Source organism: Heliangelus exortis, chromosome 3, assembly GCF_036169615.1.
Source record: "Heliangelus exortis chromosome 3, bHelExo1.hap1, whole genome shotgun sequence".
Classification (NCBI taxonomy): Eukaryota; Metazoa; Chordata; class Aves; order Apodiformes; family Trochilidae; genus Heliangelus; species Heliangelus exortis.
In genome coordinates this window covers 60,750,818-60,773,782 of record NC_092424.1, presented here as the reverse complement: position 1 = coordinate 60,773,782, position 22,965 = coordinate 60,750,818, and the positions used below count along the sequence as shown (strand labels likewise).

Here is a 22,965-nt window from a genome sequence, read left to right as displayed (position 1 = left end):
ACCAGTGTAGTAAAATCCTATCAAATTAGAATTACAGAGTGCTTGCTCTTGAGAGAAGGACACTCATAAAAAGAAGTGGATGGGTATTAAGAATGAAAAACATAGCAAATAAATGGTATGGATAAGAAAATGCAGTAGCTTAGTTGGGAAGTAACCAAGGAGGATGGGGAAAATATTAACTTTTTGCAAGCATATCTTGTTCTTCAAGGATCCAAGAAAGCAAAGAGCAGCTCAAGATACTGTTTCTTGCGCCTGTGCTTTACTAATAGCCAGCTACAAGGGTTATTAAGGTAGATCACCTTAGGAAAATAACATATGTGTAGGGATAGACATAATTTAAAGTGTGGCTGAAAAGAAATATAATTGGTGTGACAGAGAAAAGTAACACAGTAACTACAGCTTCCACTCTGCCAGAAAGGTGCATGACCTCAAATAATGGCCTCAAAGAGAGATACCTAGACATGAAAGGAGAAAAGGGAAGTAAAAAAAACCCGTCAGAGATCTATGTTCTCCCACTTATCATTAATGATGACAATGGTTTATTAAAGGCTCAGTTCTATTTTCAAGGTGCTAATTGTAATTTTCTCTTCTTCACATGCATTTAGTATCCAAAAGAGACATTAAGGGAGAGATTCTGTAGGTCAGACTTAAAATTATTAATGTCTTAAAGTATGTGAAGTGGGACCTCTTAAAGAGCTACACAACACAATTTCAGATGGTAGAATTTTGACCCAACTTTATTGCTAAGATAAGTGAAGGTAAATTCTGTACTCCAGGCAATTATTTCATTATCTTTTTCTACCTACAGATACGTCTATAAAGGTACAGGCAGCCAAAGACAAAGCAAGACAAGCCAATGATTCTGCAAATGATGTCCTGGCCCAGATTAGAGACCTCAACCAGAATCTCCTTGGTTTGAGAAACAACTACAGTAAACTTGCAGATGACGTAGCGAAAACAAATGCTGTTGTGAAGGACCCTATCAATAACAGTAAGATCTTTTTTGGGTTGTTAGATGGTGGGTTTTTTGTTTGTGGCTTTAAATTCACATCTTAAAATGAAACAGAGACGCTTCAGAATTTCACTCATAGTGTCACTACAGTATGCTGGGCTAAAAGGAAACCCTATGACTTCTATTTTCTGGACTTTATATATAAAAAGAATTTTGAATCTTAAGGACTGGTGCAAGTAGTTGGAAAAAGAGCTAACGTCAGCAGGATGAACGTGTAGTGGACAAATTTGTTCTGCAGACAAAGTTCAAGTATTTGGGAGGTGACTTATCAAGGACTGTGACTGGCATTTCACTCCTTCATTTGAGCAAAATTCCCCACACTAACCCTGTCTTCAGTCAATCAGATAATCAGTTCTGGGAGAAATGTATTACTTCTTTCATACATGAAACTATTTTTGGTAGAACACTGAAGACACTTCAGAAGAAAGAGAAAAAGGGGATTCTGGTAATGGATTTTTATATGCTTTAGGGTTTTTTGACAGTGCACTGTGACACTGCATCCACATTGTCACTTGGGTTGTGATGGATAAAATTGAATTCTAAATTAAAACATACTTGATAGTACATTATTAGACCATATGCAGGAGTATGCAGCCAGAGCTGACCTCCAAACCAGAATGTCTTTACAAAATTACTGAAGGACTAATTTCTCAGCTAACTTGGGCTCTCCTGTTTGTCATCAGCTTGATGAAGCTGGGCACCTAAAAGCATCCAGTTTAGGAGTCTGGCATTCTCATTCTATGGAAAAATATCCTCTTCAAATTGTAGCTGTACTGATGAAAGAAATTAATCCCACAATGGCTCTTTGTCACTGCCTGCCTTTTGCAAGTTCCTAATCCCCCACCAACTGAGATACAGGTGTGAATCCCAGGTATAGTTCCTGTTGGAGAGACTGATCCGTAGTAGTTTAGGCAATATGAAAAGTAATTACTGATTGAAATAATTTGAATAGATTGCAGCCAGTTATGGAACAAGCAGATCTGTGAGGTAATGACCTCTGGCAGGGTAGTGATGAGTGACTGAGCAGTGGCTAAAAAGCAGTAATTTATTGGCACTGCTGGATCTAGACTGGGCCACCTGTCCCAGCCCAAATAGTCTAAGACTAAATGTACATTAGCATTTTAGTTCAGATAAGGAGCAGTAGTTTAGAAATTTATCTCTTGATTGCCCCCAGTCACCATTATTTGGTTTACATTTAGGAGTGGTCTTACCACTTGCAAACTCCTTCGTGTCAGACAAAGATAAACTCGAAGATGTTCTCCAGAAGTACAGTTTTACCACTCTCTAACTGCTAATGGATATTCAAATCACAGAATGTGATTTAAGTAAATGCAGAGTAAATATATATACTGTGTTGGCACTCACAACTACATTCTAGAGTAAACAGCTTCTCTTACATGTCCAAATTCAGACTCTGAATTCTCATTATACAGATGTGCAATATATAAAAGTTAACAATTTTTTCTAGACAAGTCCTTTCCTTATTGACTTTACATTTGTGTCTAGATCTTCAAAATATTTTCTTACATTTTCTTTTGTTTTTTCTCTTTTCTTTGTCTCCATATCTTGCCTACAGAAATCAGTACGTACATTTTTCTTTCTTGCTGCTTTTATTGTGCCTTTTCCAGTAAACCATGATTCATTCCTTACCACCAAAGCTTCTGCATGGTGCTCTGCATTTCATATTCATTGAATCATTAAGCACTTAACTTTTAGAAAGCTCTGAGTTAAAGTGACCTGGTAACCATTTTCATTCATGTGAAACCTTGAGAAGCATATTGAAGGTTTGGCATCAGTGTCTAGGTGTTTATTCAGAAACTATGTATCCAGACTTTCATGCTTTATCTAAGCATTATTTTTATTGTTGTTGTTACTATTATTACTATTATTAAATAGACATTCTTCTGGTCAATACAGGCTTATCATTTTTAGTATTATTTACACAAACCCATAGCCTTATACCAGCCATGTGTTGCAATCCTTGGATCTGCTCATGAAATGCCAAAGAGAAGCCATTGTTCACTGGTTGTATGTTGAAAGGAAAAAAAGTCATTTGAAAATTAAAGAGAGGAAAAAATATCCTTGTGAAATTAGGCTCACCTGAAAAAAAAGAAAGTATTCACAATTTACTGCCACTTTTTTAAAGTCTGCTTTAAATACACATGCAGAATTTTAAACTTGTGACCAGAACAAAGCCTTTTCCAATTATGGCCAAATTATAATTAATTCAAGAATTGACCTTAGGTTAATTCTTGTCCTGTTTCAGACATTGCTAATGGAAGCCAACCAGTTTTCATTAATCTAGAATATTTCTTCAAAATCAGAGTATGGAAAACAGAAAGTCAATATTTCATTCATCAGTGTGTTTTGCTACAGGAAATGTTTCCATTGGCATCATCCTGACCTGAAGCATACTTACTGCTTCAAAATCTTGCTTTAACACCTGTATTTGCTTAACTGTTGCTACTTTAAAGTGATTCTAAACATTCTTAATGTATCTTATTCTGTTCAGGTAGCTTCCTAGTCTGTGTGAACCTCATAGTAGCGTATGCAATTACCTGAGTATTGTGTATGCGTAATTTTCTAGGATTTTATTATTGCAATGTGTAATTACTCCTTGACATTGTTCTCTAAAACTCTGTCTCGTTCTTTGTTACAAAGTTGCTGATGCAGATTCCAGTATTAAAGCCCTAGAAAAGGAAACAGATCGTCTGCTAGATAAAATCAAGCCAATCAAAGAACTTCAGGATAACTTAGGGAAAAACATTTCTCAGATAAAAGAGCTGATAAACCAAGCTCGGAAGCAAGCCAATTCGGTAAGCCCTTTTTCTCAGTCAGATGACCTTCTGAGTATTGCTGGAATTTTATTTTCTACTTTTCTATTTCTTTTCCACAGAGTGAAACTTCTCTAATTCTAAACATGTAAAAAGAGAGAAAATAATGTAGTATAATTTCTAAGATAAACAGAGATTTTTCTAATAATTTTCACTCAGTGTCTTCTTCATTTTAAAAATGTTGGTTTTAAATGGATAACATTGGTAGGGACCGTATCTGGGAAGGTTATGATTTAAGAAGTATTGTAAGTGATAGAACAGCAGATGGGTGACATCATCATTGATTTTTTATGAAAAGGAAAATGTATTTGTGCCTCTGATTTCATTTTCTTGAACTTGCATTGCCCGAGTGTGACACCAACTCAAACTCACTGAAATTGCTGAGTGTATTTGCTTTTCCCATTTGGAGTTTGGAGTCCATTTCCCTGACTCAGTAAAACTTTATACTCAAGGATCAGCTGATTAATCCTTAAGGTTATTCAGCTTGTGACCTCATGTATCAAAGGAAAAAATACCTTGAAGATGGTACTTATGAAAACTTCCTGAAAAATTGTTTAAAAAATAAAAGATCTATATAATAATAAGATCCTGGGGAGGAAGTGTGTTCCAAATACTTGATGAAATTTGCTACAGCAATGGTGTTACACTCATCTTCTGTCTGAAGACTTGGAAGTAGGTAACTGCTCAGTGTTTCTAAGATAGGGAAATGGTAAATTTGGTCACATAATGCATCTCCTTTTTGACCAAGTTTGCCCTAAGGACAAGGTAATAGCGTTATGTGCTTCCACTCTAACACATAAACATGTCTAGCTGGAATTGAATACCATTGTACTGTCATTATATCTACGCTGGCATTATGAAAGCAAGCAGTATACTGGGTTTTTATCTGTGCTCAGAGCCTGAGGAAACTTGAATGTGTATGTCACTCAGCTGTGAAAATGAAACTTAGTTTTGAATACCAATTCCATTAGGGGCTATGTAAAAGTAGTGATAGCCACAACTGTTGGTTTAAAACTAATTGTTAAAAGGTCTCTGAAATTTGCATGATCAAAGATATTAAAAGGAAAGTACAGATCACCCTGTACCAATGTGTTGTGATCCCTTCAGGACTACGGTATATTTTCTTGGCTCTACATTCTACTTATAGTCTCTACTGCTCAAATTCTAGAATTCTACTGCTGATGATGTTAGACTAGTGTATCTTCTAGCTATTTTTTAATACATAGTTTGTCTTTTCCAGTCTGAATACCAAAAAGAACTTTTATTACCATTTAATAAACAGTCCCAGAAATTCCATATCTATCTCCTGTGCATATCCAAGCAGCTCCCTGGTACACGTAACACAGAAGTTGGGGGGGGGGAGGAAAAAAAGTGTATGCTTATAATTACTTGGAAGCATCTGAAGTTATTTCTGGAATAATAAGTAGTAAATTGAAAAACTGAACGTTCTCTGCTATGCTTTTTTTGAAGATCAAAGTGTCTGTGTCCTCTGGAGGCAATTGTATTCGCACATACAGACCAGAAATAAAGAAAGGAACGTACAACACCGTCATTGTCAATGTGAAGACTGCAGTTGCTGACAATCTGCTTTTTTACCTTGGAAGTGCCAAGTTTGTAAGTCTCTCTCTTGCTTTTCATGTCAGGGTTGCTCAATCAAATCAGACTACTGACAAATACAGAAGATGAAAGAGACTTTTTTTTTCTTTTAACTCCTTGAGGCTTCAAAGCAGTAGTTGAGAGGGCTCTAAAATAATCTTTGATATTAATATAGGGATTTTTAAACTTTGACCATTACACTTTTTTGAAAATGTATATTTTCATTTCACTAAATATGCACTGGGAAACTTGTACATGGACTACATTAGAGCTATAAAATTCACTATGCAGCCAGGGTACTTTTGGGGTGGGTTGTGGGTTTCCCTTAGGAATGAAGTAGCTAATCATCTTGCTTCTGTCAAAACTCTTGTTTATTGTAATTTTAAGTCAAGACTATAATTCCAAGCATAATAATGATTAATGGTTCAGATTTCCATTAGGTCTATAACAGACAGAATAATAAATAATAATTCAATAAATGGCAAAACTAGTCTATTTCTAATATTTTGAACTACAGATTTTATGTACTTCATACAAAATGAAGAGGCTAGATTTTATCAGATATTAGCCTAGAATCCTGACATCTTTCTGGCAACCAATGGATGTTTTACAAACATTACTCTGAGTTATATCCTACTCTTGGTAGCTACAATATTAACAACATAAACATCTTTTGTTTAAGATTCCTTTTTTAACCAATATAAACAGGAAAAAGATTCCCTGATTTTAGATCACTGTGAGAATTAAAGTTCATATATTACTGTCTGTATATAGGATTCTGTTGCCTCATTTTACCTTACCTTCTGAAGTGTGAAGAGTTGTGTAAAACTTTCTTTAGCTAAAGTATGAGATCGCTTCTATTTTCCTATTTTGCGTGTAGACTGACTTCTTGGCTATAGAGATGCGCAAAGGCAAAGTGAGCTTCCTGTGGGATGTGGGATCTGGTGTTGGACGGGTAGAATATCCAGATCTGACCATAAATGACGGGTTTTGGTACCGGATTGAAGCCTCTAGGCAAGTATATATTTCAATTTTAAGATTTGGTTCCTAAAGAAAAAATGCCTAAATTTAACAATTTCTGCTTCTCTTTCACTGTCCTCAAGTTTGCATACATCAGATTTGCATGGAACTGTTTGATATATTTGAAACACCGATTTTTTAATTTTTTTTTTTAAGACTATGTCATAAATATGAGAAGTTCTAGTCTACTTTAATCAAAGCAATTGAACCTATGTCCATTTGTACCAAAAGTATACACACTACAATTACTATTGAAAAGTGACTTGTTCTGTGTCAAGAATTTATTTTCATCACATACTTGCCCTCTGGCATCAACAATCTATGATTGCCTATATTCTCTTCTGTTTACCTATCCCTTTATCAAATATCATCTTCAACTTGCTTCCTTTTAAAATCACTTACAGGTTTTGACATTCAGTAAACTGTTATACTTTTCTCCTTGCATTTCAAAACAACTTTTCAGATTTTTCTGGTCTTGATGCAGTTCTGCAAATGAATGGTCTGCCATACAGTTTTCTTAGTACTTACTCAAAACTCCATCTCCATAAGCAGAATATCTCTTCAAACTGGAGATATTTAAAAAGATACAATTTATGAAAACTCAAAGATAAAATATTGTGGAAAGCTAACCTGTACTTTCTAATTTGAAATCAGTTGTTGAATGCTTTTGAACTTTAGAATTATAGATAGCTTAATATTCAGATTTCACATTTTTTAGCTGAATCTGATATTTTCTATTCAAATAGAAAACACATGGCATGGTGTAGTAACTACAGCATAAGGATTACATAACTTACACTTTGTCTTCTGCTTCTGAACAGATCTTAGTAGTTTGGATAAAATCATCTATACTGCAATTGATATGAAGCTGTTTAATTTCTCTTATATCATTACAGTAAATTTCACATAGAATTAGACATAGAAGTGATAATATAGTCAGAAAACAAGATAAAGAAGACAGAAAACAAAGCAGTCTAATGCCAGTTACATCCATAGCTCCCAGAGGAAGGAATAGCATTCGGTTTAAATAATTTAGTGAAATCACAGAAATAAGCCATTCAGAGCAGAGAATTAAATAAAATTACAGCACTGTCTTCAGAAGGTGGCTAACTAAAATGTTATTGCTAGGAAAATACAAACCAGGGTACAATACAAATTGTTGAAATCTTCACCAGTTCATATCATGCATACTAAAATAGCTTTGTGACACAGTAATGCCAGCCTTTCATTTACAAGAAAGCTGCTTCAGCAGAATATGGAGCCAGGACATGGTATAAAAATTCACACATTGCCTATTAAGCTGCTTGTTCTGGATATATAGGGTGTGCGTACCATTAATTTTGAACAAACTGCTGGATCAGCAGGTTAGAACAATTACAGCTGCACAAATGTGAAGTGCAGAGCAGTGTTTAGGAGAATTACATTGCAGAGACATTAGTTGGATTTGTGAGATTAGGATGAAGAATTTAGAGCTGATTTTACATTCATAGGGCAGACTTCATAAATCACAAGCCTTACTGAAGGTTCTTCAACTTTTAACATTTTAGTCAATTTGATACCTCTCCTCTAACTCCTTTCATAACCTGTTGGAGAGATTTACTCATTTCATTCCCTCACCTTTTTCATCCCAATTTCAGCTCTGTTCCAGCTGCACACTTTTTCAGCAACCTGACAGAGCTGTCTGAATAGCTGGAGAGAGCCACTTAGAATGGGGACATAAGATGAAATTGTGGCCTTGATTTTGCCATTGATTTCAGTAGTGACAGGCATTAACAAAAAGTAATAATGATATGGTAGGTTTAAAGGTTGATATCAGTTGTTAATCAGGGATCCCAAAGGGCCTTAGAAAGAGATGTGGTGGCACAGAGATTGTGAAATTCTCAAGGTTACTGAGCATTCAGAATGGCATCTAAATATGAAGAAGCTGAGTGCTGAGTAATGACCAGATATGTTCTGTTCAGTTAACATCTGTGCCAAAATTTCCAGTGTGCTATGACTGATTTGATAATTACTGAATCTGTTTTCCAGGGACTTTATTTTCATCACAATTTATTTGAAGTGTACAAATACTATGCATTTTACTGTATATGCAGAGGTTAGAATGGATATTTATATTTCTGGACTTGAAGTAAAATTTGTTTATTCCTGTAGGGATTCCACTGCACTTTGATGATACAGGATTTTCATTTAAATATCCAGAACTTTGATGATACTTTACCTTACTTAGTTACTTACTTAACAAGGCAAATCTGATTGGCATCAAGAACAGCAATCAAAAATATCAATTAACAAACAAAAATCTGTCATAACAGACAAAATTATTTAAAGCAGGTGTGCAACAAGAAAACAATGTCTATTTTGTGAAACAAGTCAAATGGATAAGATCTCCCTAAATCAGTGAAATAGCATCACTTGATTTCAGCAGGCCTCAGTTAGGAGCAGAACCTGATTAGTTTTGATTTTAATCAAGTGTGATTGAAGTATTACCATTTTTTTTAATTGCTAATGACAGAGTTTAAGCAGCGCCCTTCCTCTGAGGACAAAGGGTGATGAATCACAAATTCACTGCAGACACCTCCAGCCCAGCTCAGCAAGAATTCAGTCTCCGACTGCTGTGGCAAATGGAAGCTGAACTTTCCATTGAAGGCTTTCTGTGCTCTCAAGGGGTCAAGGAGGAGAGGTTTCTACACGGCATTTTGTGATCTGATGTTGATGACTTGCAAATGCCATCTCTTTACATCATGCATCTCCTAAAGAGCAGACCCTGGCATTATGTAATTTTGTCCAATGATCAACCACACAGTGCTGGTACATCTTCTGTAATCTACCACTTTTACAGAACTGGCTACCACTACAAAAATATCTCTTAACCTGATGACTTGTCATGCACAGGATAGCAGTGTATTTTTTGCTCAATTGTCCTCCCCAAATAAGAGAGAATTATTTATGGAAGAGACTCCTTTGTTAGCATTTCAGTCTGTGTGAAGATGAAAGACACCCATGTGACATATTAGACACCTTAAAAAGTGTCAGTCTACTCAGTGACTTCTGCATTATTGTACTTAGATGATTTCAAACTGGAATCTTGATTTCAGCACAATATGTGTTGAAGGTGCCAATGACTTTTTTTCAGAGAGCATCAAATTTACACAGTTCAAAAAAAACCTCTTTAGCTACTTCTGGTCTTCCAACAATTAATGCATGGAGAACCTGTATCCTTGAAAGGGCTTCAGAACTGCCAGATCAAGGTGTATGGGTGGGTAATCAAAGACCTCCAGTGTAATTTTGCAAATATGTATATTTTATATGAAAACCTAGAGATCCCTGACTACAAAGCAGGCAAGATGGAATAGATCGATAAAGCTATTCCCTATTGGTTGGAAACTCTCAAAATTGCTTTGCAACCGTGCTTTACAGTTTGGGAGGAATTTCTCAAAACTAAAATGTCTCAACTCATTATTTTTTTATTATTTTTTTTTAAATTTAAGTGATTTTTTTTTTCCAGTTCTAGTCTATGTCAGCTGTCAGCTCATTCTGGTTAGGAGATAATAGATTCTGAGCCAAATGGAATTCTGAAAAGTGTTTTTAGACATAAAATTCTAATAGCACAAAAGGCAATTTTGCATCCTTGAATGCAGCAAAGTTCATGATTTCAGAAAATCAAAGGTTTCTTTTGTTGGTTTTATTTGATTTTCTGGTTGTGACTTGACAGCATCTTGACAGGATTTTTACGTAACTTTTCATCCTGAAAAGCTACATGTAAAAAATTTTTGGCAAATCTGATCACCTCTATTTAACCTAGTTCCTTCCTTTCCCAAGAAACCTTCTTCACAAATAGGTATAAAATCTTTTTCTGAGAAAAATCTCGGTTTTGTCCAGCTTGAAAACAGGCACTACGATGCTTTTAGTCTAATCAGGTAGCCAATGAAATGCCACAAGTGATCGTTAAAAGTGAGTTGTCACTCAAGATAGGTATACATTTTTTATAAACTTATGCAAAAGAAATTAAATTTTACTTTAAGTGGTGTATTTCTACATTAAATATTGAATATGTAAGTAGGAAAAGTTCCAAGTAGTAGGCTTTCTATGGAAAGATACTATCCATATTCCTGTAAGCTACAGTATAAGCAAATTATTGCAAAGGATTAAAAATTATTCAAATTTCCTTTGAAAATGAGAAGGAATCATCTTTCTTCCATTTCTGTCCCTTCTGTTGTAAATATAAGTCAGCAAGCTCTTTCCATGCCAGTTACTGCAATATAATCTAGGGAGTAGAAACCAAACTGCTGCAAATCTATTAACAAATGGAAAATTCTGTAGCTGTTATTATTACCATCATTATTTCATACAATTCATAGAGGACAACAAGGTAACAACTTTAAACATAGAAGAGTTTGTGCTTGTTTGATAAGCAGCCAGAAAGTACAAACTCTTGTGCACCACAGTGAAGGAAATTGAAGCACGTTATCACATGATCATTCATTTCAGTTTAAATATAATCTAATAAACCTTATTAAATTCAGAAAGATCATTTGGAACCTTGCCTGCGTCACTTGTTACATTAAGAAACAATTACTTAACACTAATTTCATCACAGTAATTTAAAAAATGCAACTTCCTCATTTTAGTCAAGGGAAGTTGCACTTTGTCTGTATAGCAAATTTTGTTCAAAAAGGAGATTCAGGTGAGAAAAAAAAATGGTTCTTTGATCATGTCAATTCATGAAGGCATAAGTGTCTGTACATTTGGATCAAAGTGGAACACAATCAGTAATGCATGCCTGTATTAGAAGATACCATCTAAAATAGACTTTTCTGGTGTTTGTTTTTACTATCCACTCTGTATGCTTAAAATGTTTTATTAAAATCTCTAGGACTGGGAAAAATGGCACAATATCTGTGCGAGCTCTGGATGGTCCTAAAGCCAGCATTGTGCCAGCCACATTCAGATCTGTCTCTCCACCTGGATATACCATTCTGGATGTAGATGCTAATGCCGTGCTGTTTGTTGGTGGTTTAACAGAAAAAATAAAGGTATTGTATTGTCTGGTACTACTGTATTAACTGGCTGTCTATGTGAGAATAGAGAATGTAGATTCCAGACGCTTGAAATCCATGTCTTGAAGTCCAGCTGTAACTTCAAAGATGTGCATGAGTTTTGGAGCACTGTCAGGTAACTTCGTTTTAGATCTTGATCTAAGATGGGTTCTGCACAACAAAACAAACAAAAAAAAAAAAAACAACAACAAAAACCAAACCAAACAATTCTGAGCAGACTTGCATGACAGCCAGCTAATTTAACTGACATATATCTGATTTAGACAAGTATTCAATGGAACAGGAAAAAAATTCATAATATTTTGGGCCAGGAAGTTACAAGTCAATACATATTAGTACAACTCAGATCTATGGTCTCTGCTTTATCCAGACTGTGTCCTCAAAAAATCATGAACATTTTCTTGTTCTAAAGGTGCAGATGCAATGAAATTTGATGTTTCTTGTTGAACGTTAAGATTGAAAATAACTGCTGTGCATTTTGTTTTATATAGGCAAGGGTATAAATAAAATCTGTCTCAGAAATCTGATTTGTCATATTACTGGCTTTTGGAACGCTTTAGATTTTTCCTGGGATTTTGTCCCCATCTCTCTTTTCGTGCATCTTTGCCATGTATTTAAAAAGAAGGCTCATTTTCATTTTTTAAAAACATCTTTCATCTGACTTAAGTGGAAGACTGCTATTTCATGTCATGAATTTCTCACAAGTGACATTAAGTTCATACTTGTTGCTAATTAAAACCTTCCCAATTACCCTGGGAAATATCACCAGCACATTAAGTCTTTTGAGTCATACTTTTCTTTGAATGTTTTCAAGTTGCACTTCTCCATACTCTCTTGCAAGGTCTTAATATTCATAATTGCTGTATGGAAAACAGCAGGTGTTTGTCTGTCTCAAAAAGCTAAGTATATAGATTTTCAATCAGCTCATATTGATGAAGTAAAATTTAAATGAAACTTGGTATTTTTAGAAGGATAATTTTGAGCTGAGTACTCTGTGTACCATCAAATATTACTGCCTTGATCACAGTACCATATTATGATCTAATGAGCGTTACCCCATTACCCTGGCTTAATGAGTTTTGATGGGATATGAGTCCTAATTTGTTTGCCATCTGCACTTTTTTCTGCATCCAGAACTCCACATGAACTTTACAGGTGTAGCAAGTTGAGTTCACAGTTGGTCTTTCAGCCTGGACGATCTCATTTTCCAGGCTTTTGAGCATTAAGTGCAGTAGTAACATTATATTTATTATCTTGTGAGAGAGATTACTTGCAGTCCTTTTTCTGACGTCTTAAACAAAAATTGAGGTAGACCTCAACCAAGTGGGAGAGGGCAGCTCTCTGAATAGCCAGGAAAGCTGATGGTGGTGTTGAAGCTGGGACAGCTCTTTATTCTTTAGGAATTGTTCAGCTCAGATCATCCCTAGAGTCTCACATATAAATGGGCTTTCCTATGCTGACTGGTATGATGTTGAGCTCACTTTTTGGCTGATAAATTGTTCTGTAAGAGAGCTTGTCAGATTAAATATTGTTCTTGATATTAAAGGTAATAAGACGCATTTCCTGGTATTTGTGATTTTCATACCAGTTATGCTTTCAGAAACAGTAGATTGCTTCAGATTGAATTCTAGTGGATTTTGCTTTTTCTGTTGCAGAAATCAGATGCTGTAAGAGTCACCACCTTCACTGGCTGCATGGGAGAGACCTTTCTAGACAGCAAGCCCATAGGACTGTGGAATTTCAGGGATATCGAAGGTGACTGCAAAGGATGTGCCGTTAGGTATGTAAAGCACTGACTGCTTCTTGTGCCCTTTTATGAATCTGTCTGTGGTGACACAGTGTTCTGTGATAAGGAGCAGGAATTTCCACAGCAACTATGGAGTTTCAGTAGACAGATGTGGTCTGTGTACAATATTAAGAGATATGAAGCTAGGTTGCAATTACACAGGAGATGTACCCAGTCTGGGTTGTAGAGGTGGTTGTTGCCTTAACAGAATTAAAATTGTGTAACAGTGCTATGATGGAAAGACCCTTGCTAACCAGTAGCCAGAATGAATCAAAACATGAGAGAGGCTGAGATTCACAGTGACACGAAGCATGGCTCATTGATGTCAGTAGTGTGGATGCCCTCAGCTCTCATGCAGCATGGAGCAGTCTCAAGGTGGCTTTCACAGCCACCAGTGTAGTGAGCAGAGACACATGCAAGAGAAAGAGGTTTTCTGTCCTCAAAAGAGAATGGGAAATCGTTTCCCTGAAAGAGACTTGCAGTTCCAGATATAAAGAAAATGGATTTACAGGTTTCTCATATACAGGGTCAGAACTCTCTTCAGGAACATAAGTTACAACCTTTCAAGATGAACCCCTGTCCTTAGAGAGCCATGACCCATCTTCTTTCCTCTTTCCCACTAAAATAATCTCAAGCACTTTCCTGTGCCATACCTCAACTTCAGCAGAGGCATCACCTCTGGGAATGATAATGTAAAGAAGACTCCAGGCCTCTCACAACTTTCTTTATGGTTTATGACTTTCACAGTGCCCCACTAGATGAAAGCAGCATTGTCCTCTTAGGTGGTCCTGGATTTTTTAGGGAATTCAGCAACGTCAGTATATAGTATAGTGCTTACCCTGCTTTAGGTAAAATAGTTGTAAACCCAGTCAGGGAAGTTAAGAGCAGTCTGGTTTCCAAACTAAGCTGCTAGCTTGAACAATCTGCTAAGGCTTAACCCTTTGAAAATGGTGCAAGTTCAGTTGTGAAGAGAAACAATTTTGGAAATACCAGAGCTGTTCCTTGACTACAACTATAAGCCCTTGACACTTAGGTGCAAATTTAAGGAGCATGATGACGGATATATGCATTTCAGTTCCAAGCAACTCCTAGTGGAAATGTGTCATGGTTCCTGACTATGAAACGAATGACAGATGCTCTCTATTAACCCCTCTCCCTTTGGCTATAGTGGGAGGAGAAAGAATTGTGGGTTGGAAACTAAACTATGCAGCTTTAATGAAACAATAGTGATGAAAAGGAAAATAATGAAATGCATACAAAACTGCTATCATGTTCCCCCCCAAATAATACTCACATCACCACCGAGGCTGCAAGGCAGCCCTGGGAAAGTCCCAGACTGGGCTTCTGGAGTCAGCAGCAAATGGGGGCTGGATGCAGGAACACACAGATTCAGGGACTCATGGATCATGATCAAAGGCAGACAAATGGACAAAGTCCTCTCAGGACACTGGCCACGCACAAGGAGGCGTGATCCTCATAATCCCTCAAATTTATACCAAGTGTGATGAGTATGGGATGGAATTCTCCATTTGGACAATTTTGGTCACCTATCTAGCCTGTTCCTCCCACAGGCAACTGCTTTGCTCCCTTTTGTTTCTGGACCATAAGATGTTTTTCAGAATCAAGCTGTGGCCTTGGCTCTGCATACCATTCTCTAGCAGTAACTATAAACATCAAGTGTTATCAGAGACTGAAAAACATGTTGTTATTTTTAGGAAGTGCAGCTAATTACAAGAGACTTTACTGAAAAGTAAAATTACTAGAAAGAAAACTGGTTCTATCCTGGCTCAAACCAGGACAAAATGCCTAAACCTTTATGTGTATCTCAGCCTAAATTTAATTTTGTCATTCATTAGAAATAGTGTAGATCTTCTTTCTTGGAGTGTGGGAGGGTGACAGGGAGGCTGAAAAAGTACTAGATTTAAGATTTGTAGAATTCTGTTAAAAGCCAAAAAAAAGGGACTTAACCCATTTTTCTAATACCAGGAAGAGTCCTGTTCCCCTGCAAAATCTATTTGCAAAAACTTAACTGCTGAAAGTAGTAACAGAGGGTAAAAGGACTACATTGAAGATCCTTGTTTGTGTGCAAATGGGTTCCTAGCCAGTGTTTCACATGTATGTTCCTTGTTCAAATTTATTTGTTTGCAATTAGACCAAAAGATTGCCATCTTGTAGCTATCTGATCTGTGTGAAAAAAAAAAATGGACAAGAGTTTATCAAGCAATCTCAAAGCTTGATCTTTTCTGTTCTGTAATGACAGGAATGCCAAGAACTGTGGAAGGACTGATGCTTGTGCTCTTGTGGTGTTTGTAATTAGTGGGTAAACAGAGAGAATCACTTTCCAGGGTTTTCATTCTGGGATCCTCCAGAAGTTGTAAAATCACTAACAACAATAAAACTATAATTTATTACAAGATGAAAGAATGCATCATGCTATTTTACAATGAGGATTTCAAAGTGAGTCATTGCAGACCATGAGAATACACAACAGGTTCTGATTCCATCTTCTTCCCAGAAGTGCTTATACATTGGACAAGTTGGCGAGCTGACCCTATAGCTTTGCTTTTCAGAGCAGGCATTCAATATAAAATCAAACCAAGTTCAGGAAGACTCTGAAGACCTGTGCCCTTGCTCTCCTTTCCTCCCACTTCGGATCTTTTGAGCCTCACATGACAAAGGAATTGCCTCTTTTCAGCCCACAGGTGGCAGATGGTGAGGGGACGGTCCAGTTTGATGGGGAGAGCTATGCCATGGTGAGCCGCCCGATCCGCTGGAATCCAAATATTTCCACAGTCATGTTCAAATTCAGGACCTTCTCATCAAATGCCCTGCTCATGTACCTTGCCACTGATGACTTGGTAAGAAAAACCAGCTAATTCCGTGTTCTATACAGGTTTCTTGCTGTCTTTACAGTGGCTGAACTCATCATATGAAAGCAAATTATAATTGAAAGCAGTGCCGTCCTGGTGTGATGTTGCCTGGTGTGATGCTTCACTGCTGCCCAAATGAAGACAGTGTTATAGAGGGGTTAACCACCTAGTGTTTACTGACTGGGGAGCATCATGTTAGTCATGTTAGAAGGGAATTCCACCTTTTCCGAAATGATTACTACATTTTCCCTTACCTCAAATGTTTACCCGTGCAAACATTGACAGTTGTGGGTGCACATTCATAGTTTAAAATATTGCAGTGTGTGCAGGGAGAATATGGAAAGAGACAAGCCTTAGATAGAAGTCCTACTGATATGAAGAAAAACTTCATGTTTAATGTGAGTGGCGTTAAAGGTGAACTGAATGGTGCAACAAAAGGATGTGATGGTGATGATGTTTGCACAAGGTCAACAAATGGTGCATTTTACAGCTAAAATGAAGCTGTAATTGTACTAATTATAAAGCTGTTCAAGGTTTTTATTCACAAACACTATCAAATGTGTGTGGATAACAGGGACAAGATATTTATAAAGCTATCTGGCAAGATCTTCACATGAATCAAGAATAACTTATCTTCAGCATCTCTGATCCAGGTTGATTTGCATGCCTGGATGGGAACAGTCTTTTTCTTAGCCTTTTCGTGTGAGACAGAGTTTATGTCCAGTAGTTCTTTCGGACATCTTGAAGAATTACTGAGCACTCAATATTTTGCAAAATTCCCCCTGTAATTTGGGGAAAAATTATCAAAAATGCTGAAATTATCAAGGAGAAGGGTGCTGCTCCTGACTGATTACACTAGAAGATAACATTTTACTATGATAATTTACTTACATAGTTTTTCTAATTAATTTTCATAATTGAATATTTCAAGTGTAATTAGTGTAATGATTTTAGATTATTTTTTATATTTATTAATAATTTATATAGTTTTCTAGACAATAATTTACTTAACTTCTGAAAAGCACTGCTAACTAGAAGGCAATTGGTCCCTGACACAATTTGTCTCTTAAGATATTGTCCCCCTGATAGAAACATTGAGGATGCTTTTTCTAGTGTTACATAGATACACATGCATAGGCATCTAGAATATAGAGTTTGTTAAATTTTACTCTTCTTAACATAAATTTATGTTCCTATACATAACATTATTGCAGTTTTGCTTCGGTATTCAGCACATACTCTTTTTATTTCCCTTACATATGAGCACAGGTGGAACCGGTCATGAAAAAAATTATCATTAAACTTAAAATTTCTCTAGTACTTTCAAGTTCTGGATCTTAGTTCCACCATTACTTGCTTAATGCCTTTCATGTTACCCTGTTTCCTGGCTACTTGTTATTCACCTTGTATCCTACCAGCTCTTTTTCTGCAGAAAAAGACTAAACCACGTCCCTAACACCTTCAGGTTTGGTGACTCCACCATTTCCCTGGGAAGACTGTTCAGTACCTCACAGCCCTCGCCATTCTATGATATAATTCCATATCACCCTTTCAATGAATTTTCTTCTAAGTCATAGCTTTCTGTTGCTCCATTTGTAAAAACTACTTTTTGGAAGCCCTGGTAAAAAAAGCCCATTTTGCCATCTTTGCTATTTTTTCTACTTTGCAAACTTAAATCTATCTGAGATATGTAGACAATATAGTATAGACTTCTATTCATATCTGAGTATTAATTTCAGGTAATTATAATGTGTGTTTCTGTCTTCAGTTGAAGAAAGTAAAAGTATAGACATCTCGGCAAAACACAAGCAGAGTTGTTAACAAAATTCCAACTGATTTAGCAATACAAAGGAGAAAAAAAAGGAAAAAAAGAGTTTGCTGGCAGCAGCCATTCATATACTACAGTCCTGGGCAGTAAACACCTGAGCAGATTTTTATAAAGGCTTGAAAAAGTTGTTGGTTGTCACTCAGGAAAAGAAAATGTTTACTTAATGACATATGCCTCTTACCAAAATGAGCAAGAATCATAATTTGTGTATCTAATCCCTTTCATTAACAGAAAGATTTCATGAGTGTAGAACTCAGCGGTGGGCGTATTAAAGTCAGCTACGATCTGGGTTCAGGTACAGCTTCTGTTATCAGCAACCAAAATCATAATGATGGCAAATGGAAAGCTTTCACCCTGTCAAGAATTCAAAAACAAGGTGAGTTCCTGTGGCATTAACATGACATTCCCAGTTACCTCTGCAGTACAGATAACCATCTAATCATGGGGAAGATGATGTGCAAAATTGCTGGAATTATAAATTTCTACTGATTAAGCTAATTCTTTTGCTTAGATTACAGGTATGTTGAGTTGGATGCGAGTGATTGCACTATAAAACAGATCCTTTATGAACAGGTAGTTTAATTTTCAGGCATAATTCTGCTTTAAGGTTGCATAAGTTACATTCTGAAATACTTCTGCATCTCATACACAGGCCCACTCTCATGTTCTTTTGCTGAGGTAGATTTGGGAACTGGGGCACTGACCAAAATAACTGGGGACTCTCACTTGTAGATATGATGCACCTTTAGAAGAGGAATACCTGGTTGTTAGCCAGTTACCTTTGTTCATATTTAACTCAGAAGGTATTAAAATAAAATGCAATGAGACATAATTGTTGTTTATTCATATCATTCAAATGTATCATGTACTTAAAAGAAGATAAAGTATATAAATGGAAGGAAAGTTAGTCTATTTACAGTGAGGTACAGCAGGAAAGTCTATCCCACATTCACTTCTCTTCCTCCTGAAAACCACAGTTTGTTTTTTGGCTTTTGCACATGCCTTCTCTCCTTTAAAATATTTATTTAACCATCTACTGCTACAAGAGACTCATCTATGGGGAAAAAAAAAAAAAAAAAAAAAAAGAAGAAAAGAAAAAAAAAGGAAAACTCTTTGTTTGTATTCCTATGGTATAATATCCCATTCTTTCTTGGAAGCTGCTTAGCACTTCTCAGCCTGTCATGTCTCTCTCATTGAATGTCATATTCTATATGAATCCATACATTAAAAATACACATGGAACAAGATTTTAAATAAGATGGTTCTATAAAGCACATCACTGACTACAGATTGAGACCAGACATGATAGCAACTGACTGTTTCAGGTTGAAAATGGTTGAGTTACTGATCACCAATATCTAAGGCACATGATGACAATGCCCAACAAACTTTTACACTAAAAAATCCTGCTCAATTGGCAGCCTTTGGACTGAATCCACAGATTAGGTTTAAAATGATCTTTTCTATCTTGAATTTGCCCCAAAGTGTAAGCTATGAATTATATTGGCACAAAGAACATACCAAATTGAAACTGGTTTAGAGAACCTATAAACATAAACCATACAGACTTGCTACAGCTTTTCAGGTTGTTATGGAAACAGAGAAAAGTCCAGGTCCCTTCTCCTGCCATGACAGTTTGGACATCCAGTGCCTTAACTGCACAATACAACCCTCCCCGCCTCTTCCCTCACCTGTTAACCCTTCATATATTTGGTTTCTTACCTCTGGTTTCTTACATCGAGACATCATCTTTGTGTCTGGTATTTTGAAACTCATCTCAAATCTCTTCCAGCCAACGTATCAATTGTAGATATAGACACCAACGAAGAAGAGACTGTAACAACAACTTCAACTGGCAGCCACTTTGGGCTCAACCTAAAAGCGCATGAGAAAATATATTTTGGGGGACTGCCAACACTGAGAAATCTAAGGTAATGTGACTCAACCAATTTATTTAACTTTTGTGAGGGGATGTAAATGCAGTGTAATCCTATTTGCTGTGTTTACTTCTCAAGTTTACATGCAGTAAGTGAATGCCTAGTTCCTGGTGCACCCTATATTGCCACAACAGACCAAGCCTTTATTTTCATATGCCGTGTATTTCAATGTATTTCACACAGCTCATACTACACAAATACAAAAGAAACAGCAGCCATGGTGAAGTACAGGTCTCTGATGCTGTGTAAGACCCATGACGTAGCTGAATTTTAAGTATTTTTTTATTTGTTGAACTAAATTTGTGACTTCAGACTTACAGAGCTGGCTCCATACCTCCACAAAATTAAGGACAAGTGTATTCCTTGTGCATGAGTAGAAAAATTGAACTACAAACCACTCCCAATGGGATTACTGTTAAATAGCTATAAAAATACTTTGTTTAGTTTACTATTTGTTGTCATAGGTTTCCTGGACTCCTTAGATTAAGTTCTTCCTTTATTTAGAAATTAAAGTATATGATTGAATGCTTTTGATATATTTCCTATAAGTGGAATGAAATATGGAAAACTTTTCCCTTCAGAAGCCTGATACTGAATTTCTTATACTAACAAAATTCCCAATACTTGTTTTTAAAATACTGCATAACATTATTAACGTACTTTAAGGTAAGCACTAATAAACAAAAGAAGTGTTATAAAAAATATTTACTTTAGTGACTGTATGACACGTTTCTAAACAGACAAAAAAACATATTTAAGGTTGAAATGAATATTCAGCTGTTTTGCAGTGACAGGAAGAGAATTTTGTGCAACAATGAACAGATGAGCAACACAGAAACAAGCCCATAAATTGATGATATGTGGCATAGTGACAGCCTTGATGTGGTCTTATGCACAAGGAGCTGTTGGGATCAGTTCACAGGCTGTTCTGCAACTAAAAGAATTTGTTAATTTATTAGGTTAATAACTGACTTCTGATGTCAAATCACCCAACACTAAAAAGTTTTAAGATCTATTTTACTCATGAAATATAACACTGTTATGTAATCGTGAAATCATACCAGTGCATAACAAAATGTCTAGAGCAATGATCTTCCAGCAAAGCCTTTGAAGTTGCTTAGGAAAGCAGGGTACCACAGCTGTTTGGGCCTGTGGTAAGTATTTTGCCTACAGCTATGATTCATCAGTCACCGGGGCAAGGTTAATGTTATGGTAAATTAGAATCAAAAATAGTGAAAGGGGGATTAGGGCAAAGCTGAGCTGCTGCAAACAATAGATGCTTTGGTACCTATGACTTTGTAATTTTCAAGTCATGTCAGTTCTGTCAAACTCATTTACATGGTTTGCTTTTACTCACAACCAAGTATAGCACCAAATTATAACAGCTCTCTGATCTATTAAGTTCTAAGATAGCTGTTTGTGAGGTAACTGTTACTTATTATTACCTGATAGTGTTTACAGAAACCATTATGTGTCGTTTGTAAATTATGTATATCTGCTTCAACGTGAAATATGTTGAACCTTGCGAATAAGTATCACGTACTACAATTAATTTTTTTTTCTTTCTTTCTCCCTCACCCTAGTACGAAAGCAAGGTAAAAATAATCAGAATACTTGCATGACTTGCATGTGTCTAGTAAGTACATGTTGAAAGCAGAGGCAGCGTGTGGGCAGCATTTCCACCAGCTGTTACGCTAAGGCTGTTAATTGCTGCTCCTGCTGCAACAAGCAAAGCTGCTCCCAAGTGCTTAACACTGTCACGTTGCCTGCTGTGCACACACCTACACAAACACCTTTTATTTTCTTCACACAGCTGCTTACTTCAGCTGTTTGTTTATGACAGGGGAATGCCTCAGAGGCAGATCTGTAGCAGTCTGGGTCACCACGTTTGGTTCTGACCTCCAGGTAGCCGTGGGTCAGGCAGGGAGCCCGACACTCCAAGGCAGTGAGGGAGTTACTGAGGAGTGTACGAATGCAAGGGACAGATTTTTTTGTGAAATATGTCATGTCTCAGTTTAAGAACAATGGGGAGGTCACTGGTTTCTGGCTGTTTCCAGTTTGCAACAATTAATTTTGCTTTGATATGTTCAGACATTATTTGTACTTTGCTGTAATTGCAGTTTAATTCCTATCTTAAATTCAAAAAATGAAATTTCCATTTGTCATCCCCAGCCCTGCACCATCCTTCCCCCACCCCTGAAATCCTGAGTAAGATGATTTCCTTGAAACTGATCCCAGCTTGGCAAAAAAACCAAACGTGCCTAGAATTTATGCATGAATGAACCTGGACCTTGTTTTCCGTTTTGGAATGTAACAGAGGAAAAAGAAAATCTTAAGGAAACATCATGCAAGTGTTTGATGTTACAAGGATTTAATGTTCATACAGGTTGGGAATTGTAAGATAACAGCAGCTGCTTCTAATGGGACAGTACGAGGGCAGGAAGGGAGTAGGAACATGGATGATTTCTGGGTGGCAAAGACAGGAGACTATGGGCACTGCTGAGAATGACATGGTGAAACTATGCTGCTGCTGGGAAGATGAGTCTACAAAGGATCTGGGGAAGAGCTAGGTAATAAAATAATGGTGACCATGATTTCATGACTGTAAAAGAAACAGAATATGGATTATATTAGTAAACTAGATGCTTACTTTCAGGGATGTCAATTTGCCAGAAAATACATACACCCTGCTCGCTAGAACGCATGTCACTTTCACCATCAAAACATGTAGCTGTGGTTTTATTTTGTAATTACTATTCTTTGAAATATTTTGTTTTCTTCCAGAGAGCCAAAGTGTTAGTTTTGGGGGTTTTTCTCCTCACAATTTTGATGCCTTATTTGTTTTCCAAACTCATTTGTCTTTCTTTGAGCTGTTCATATTATTTAGATATTCTATTAAATACTCAGTGTGAGCAAATTTTAACTAGTGGCTTTTTTCCTTTTTGGATTTACTCTCCATGGCATAAATGTCAAGTTTTTTTCTTAAGTGAAGGCTTTTCATCTTGCAAGCCTGATTCAGATATTG

General features: G+C 36.5%; 1 protein-coding gene across 4 annotated transcripts in view; it reads left to right on the top strand.

Moving 5' to 3' along the window:
- Nucleotides 1-22,965, top strand: part of LAMA2 (laminin subunit alpha 2) — a 347,870-nt gene that overhangs the window by 294,473 nt on the left and 30,432 nt on the right. For 3 of the 4 annotated variants that reach the window (XM_071740966.1, XM_071740969.1, XM_071740968.1), the window contains 10 exons: nucleotides 809-991; nucleotides 3,674-3,828; nucleotides 5,317-5,460; nucleotides 6,323-6,456; nucleotides 11,336-11,495; nucleotides 13,175-13,299; nucleotides 16,001-16,163; nucleotides 18,235-18,379; nucleotides 19,796-19,934; nucleotides 21,524-21,535. In XM_071740966.1, the coding sequence (XP_071597067.1) occupies nucleotides 809-991; nucleotides 3,674-3,828; nucleotides 5,317-5,460; nucleotides 6,323-6,456; nucleotides 11,336-11,495; nucleotides 13,175-13,299; nucleotides 16,001-16,163; nucleotides 18,235-18,379; nucleotides 19,796-19,934; nucleotides 21,524-21,535 (1,360 nt within the window). The remainder of the gene's footprint in view (nucleotides 1-808; nucleotides 992-3,673; nucleotides 3,829-5,316; nucleotides 5,461-6,322; nucleotides 6,457-11,335; nucleotides 11,496-13,174; nucleotides 13,300-16,000; nucleotides 16,164-18,234; nucleotides 18,380-19,795; nucleotides 19,935-21,523; nucleotides 21,536-22,965) is intronic. The other variant, XM_071740967.1, reaches the window with a different exon arrangement.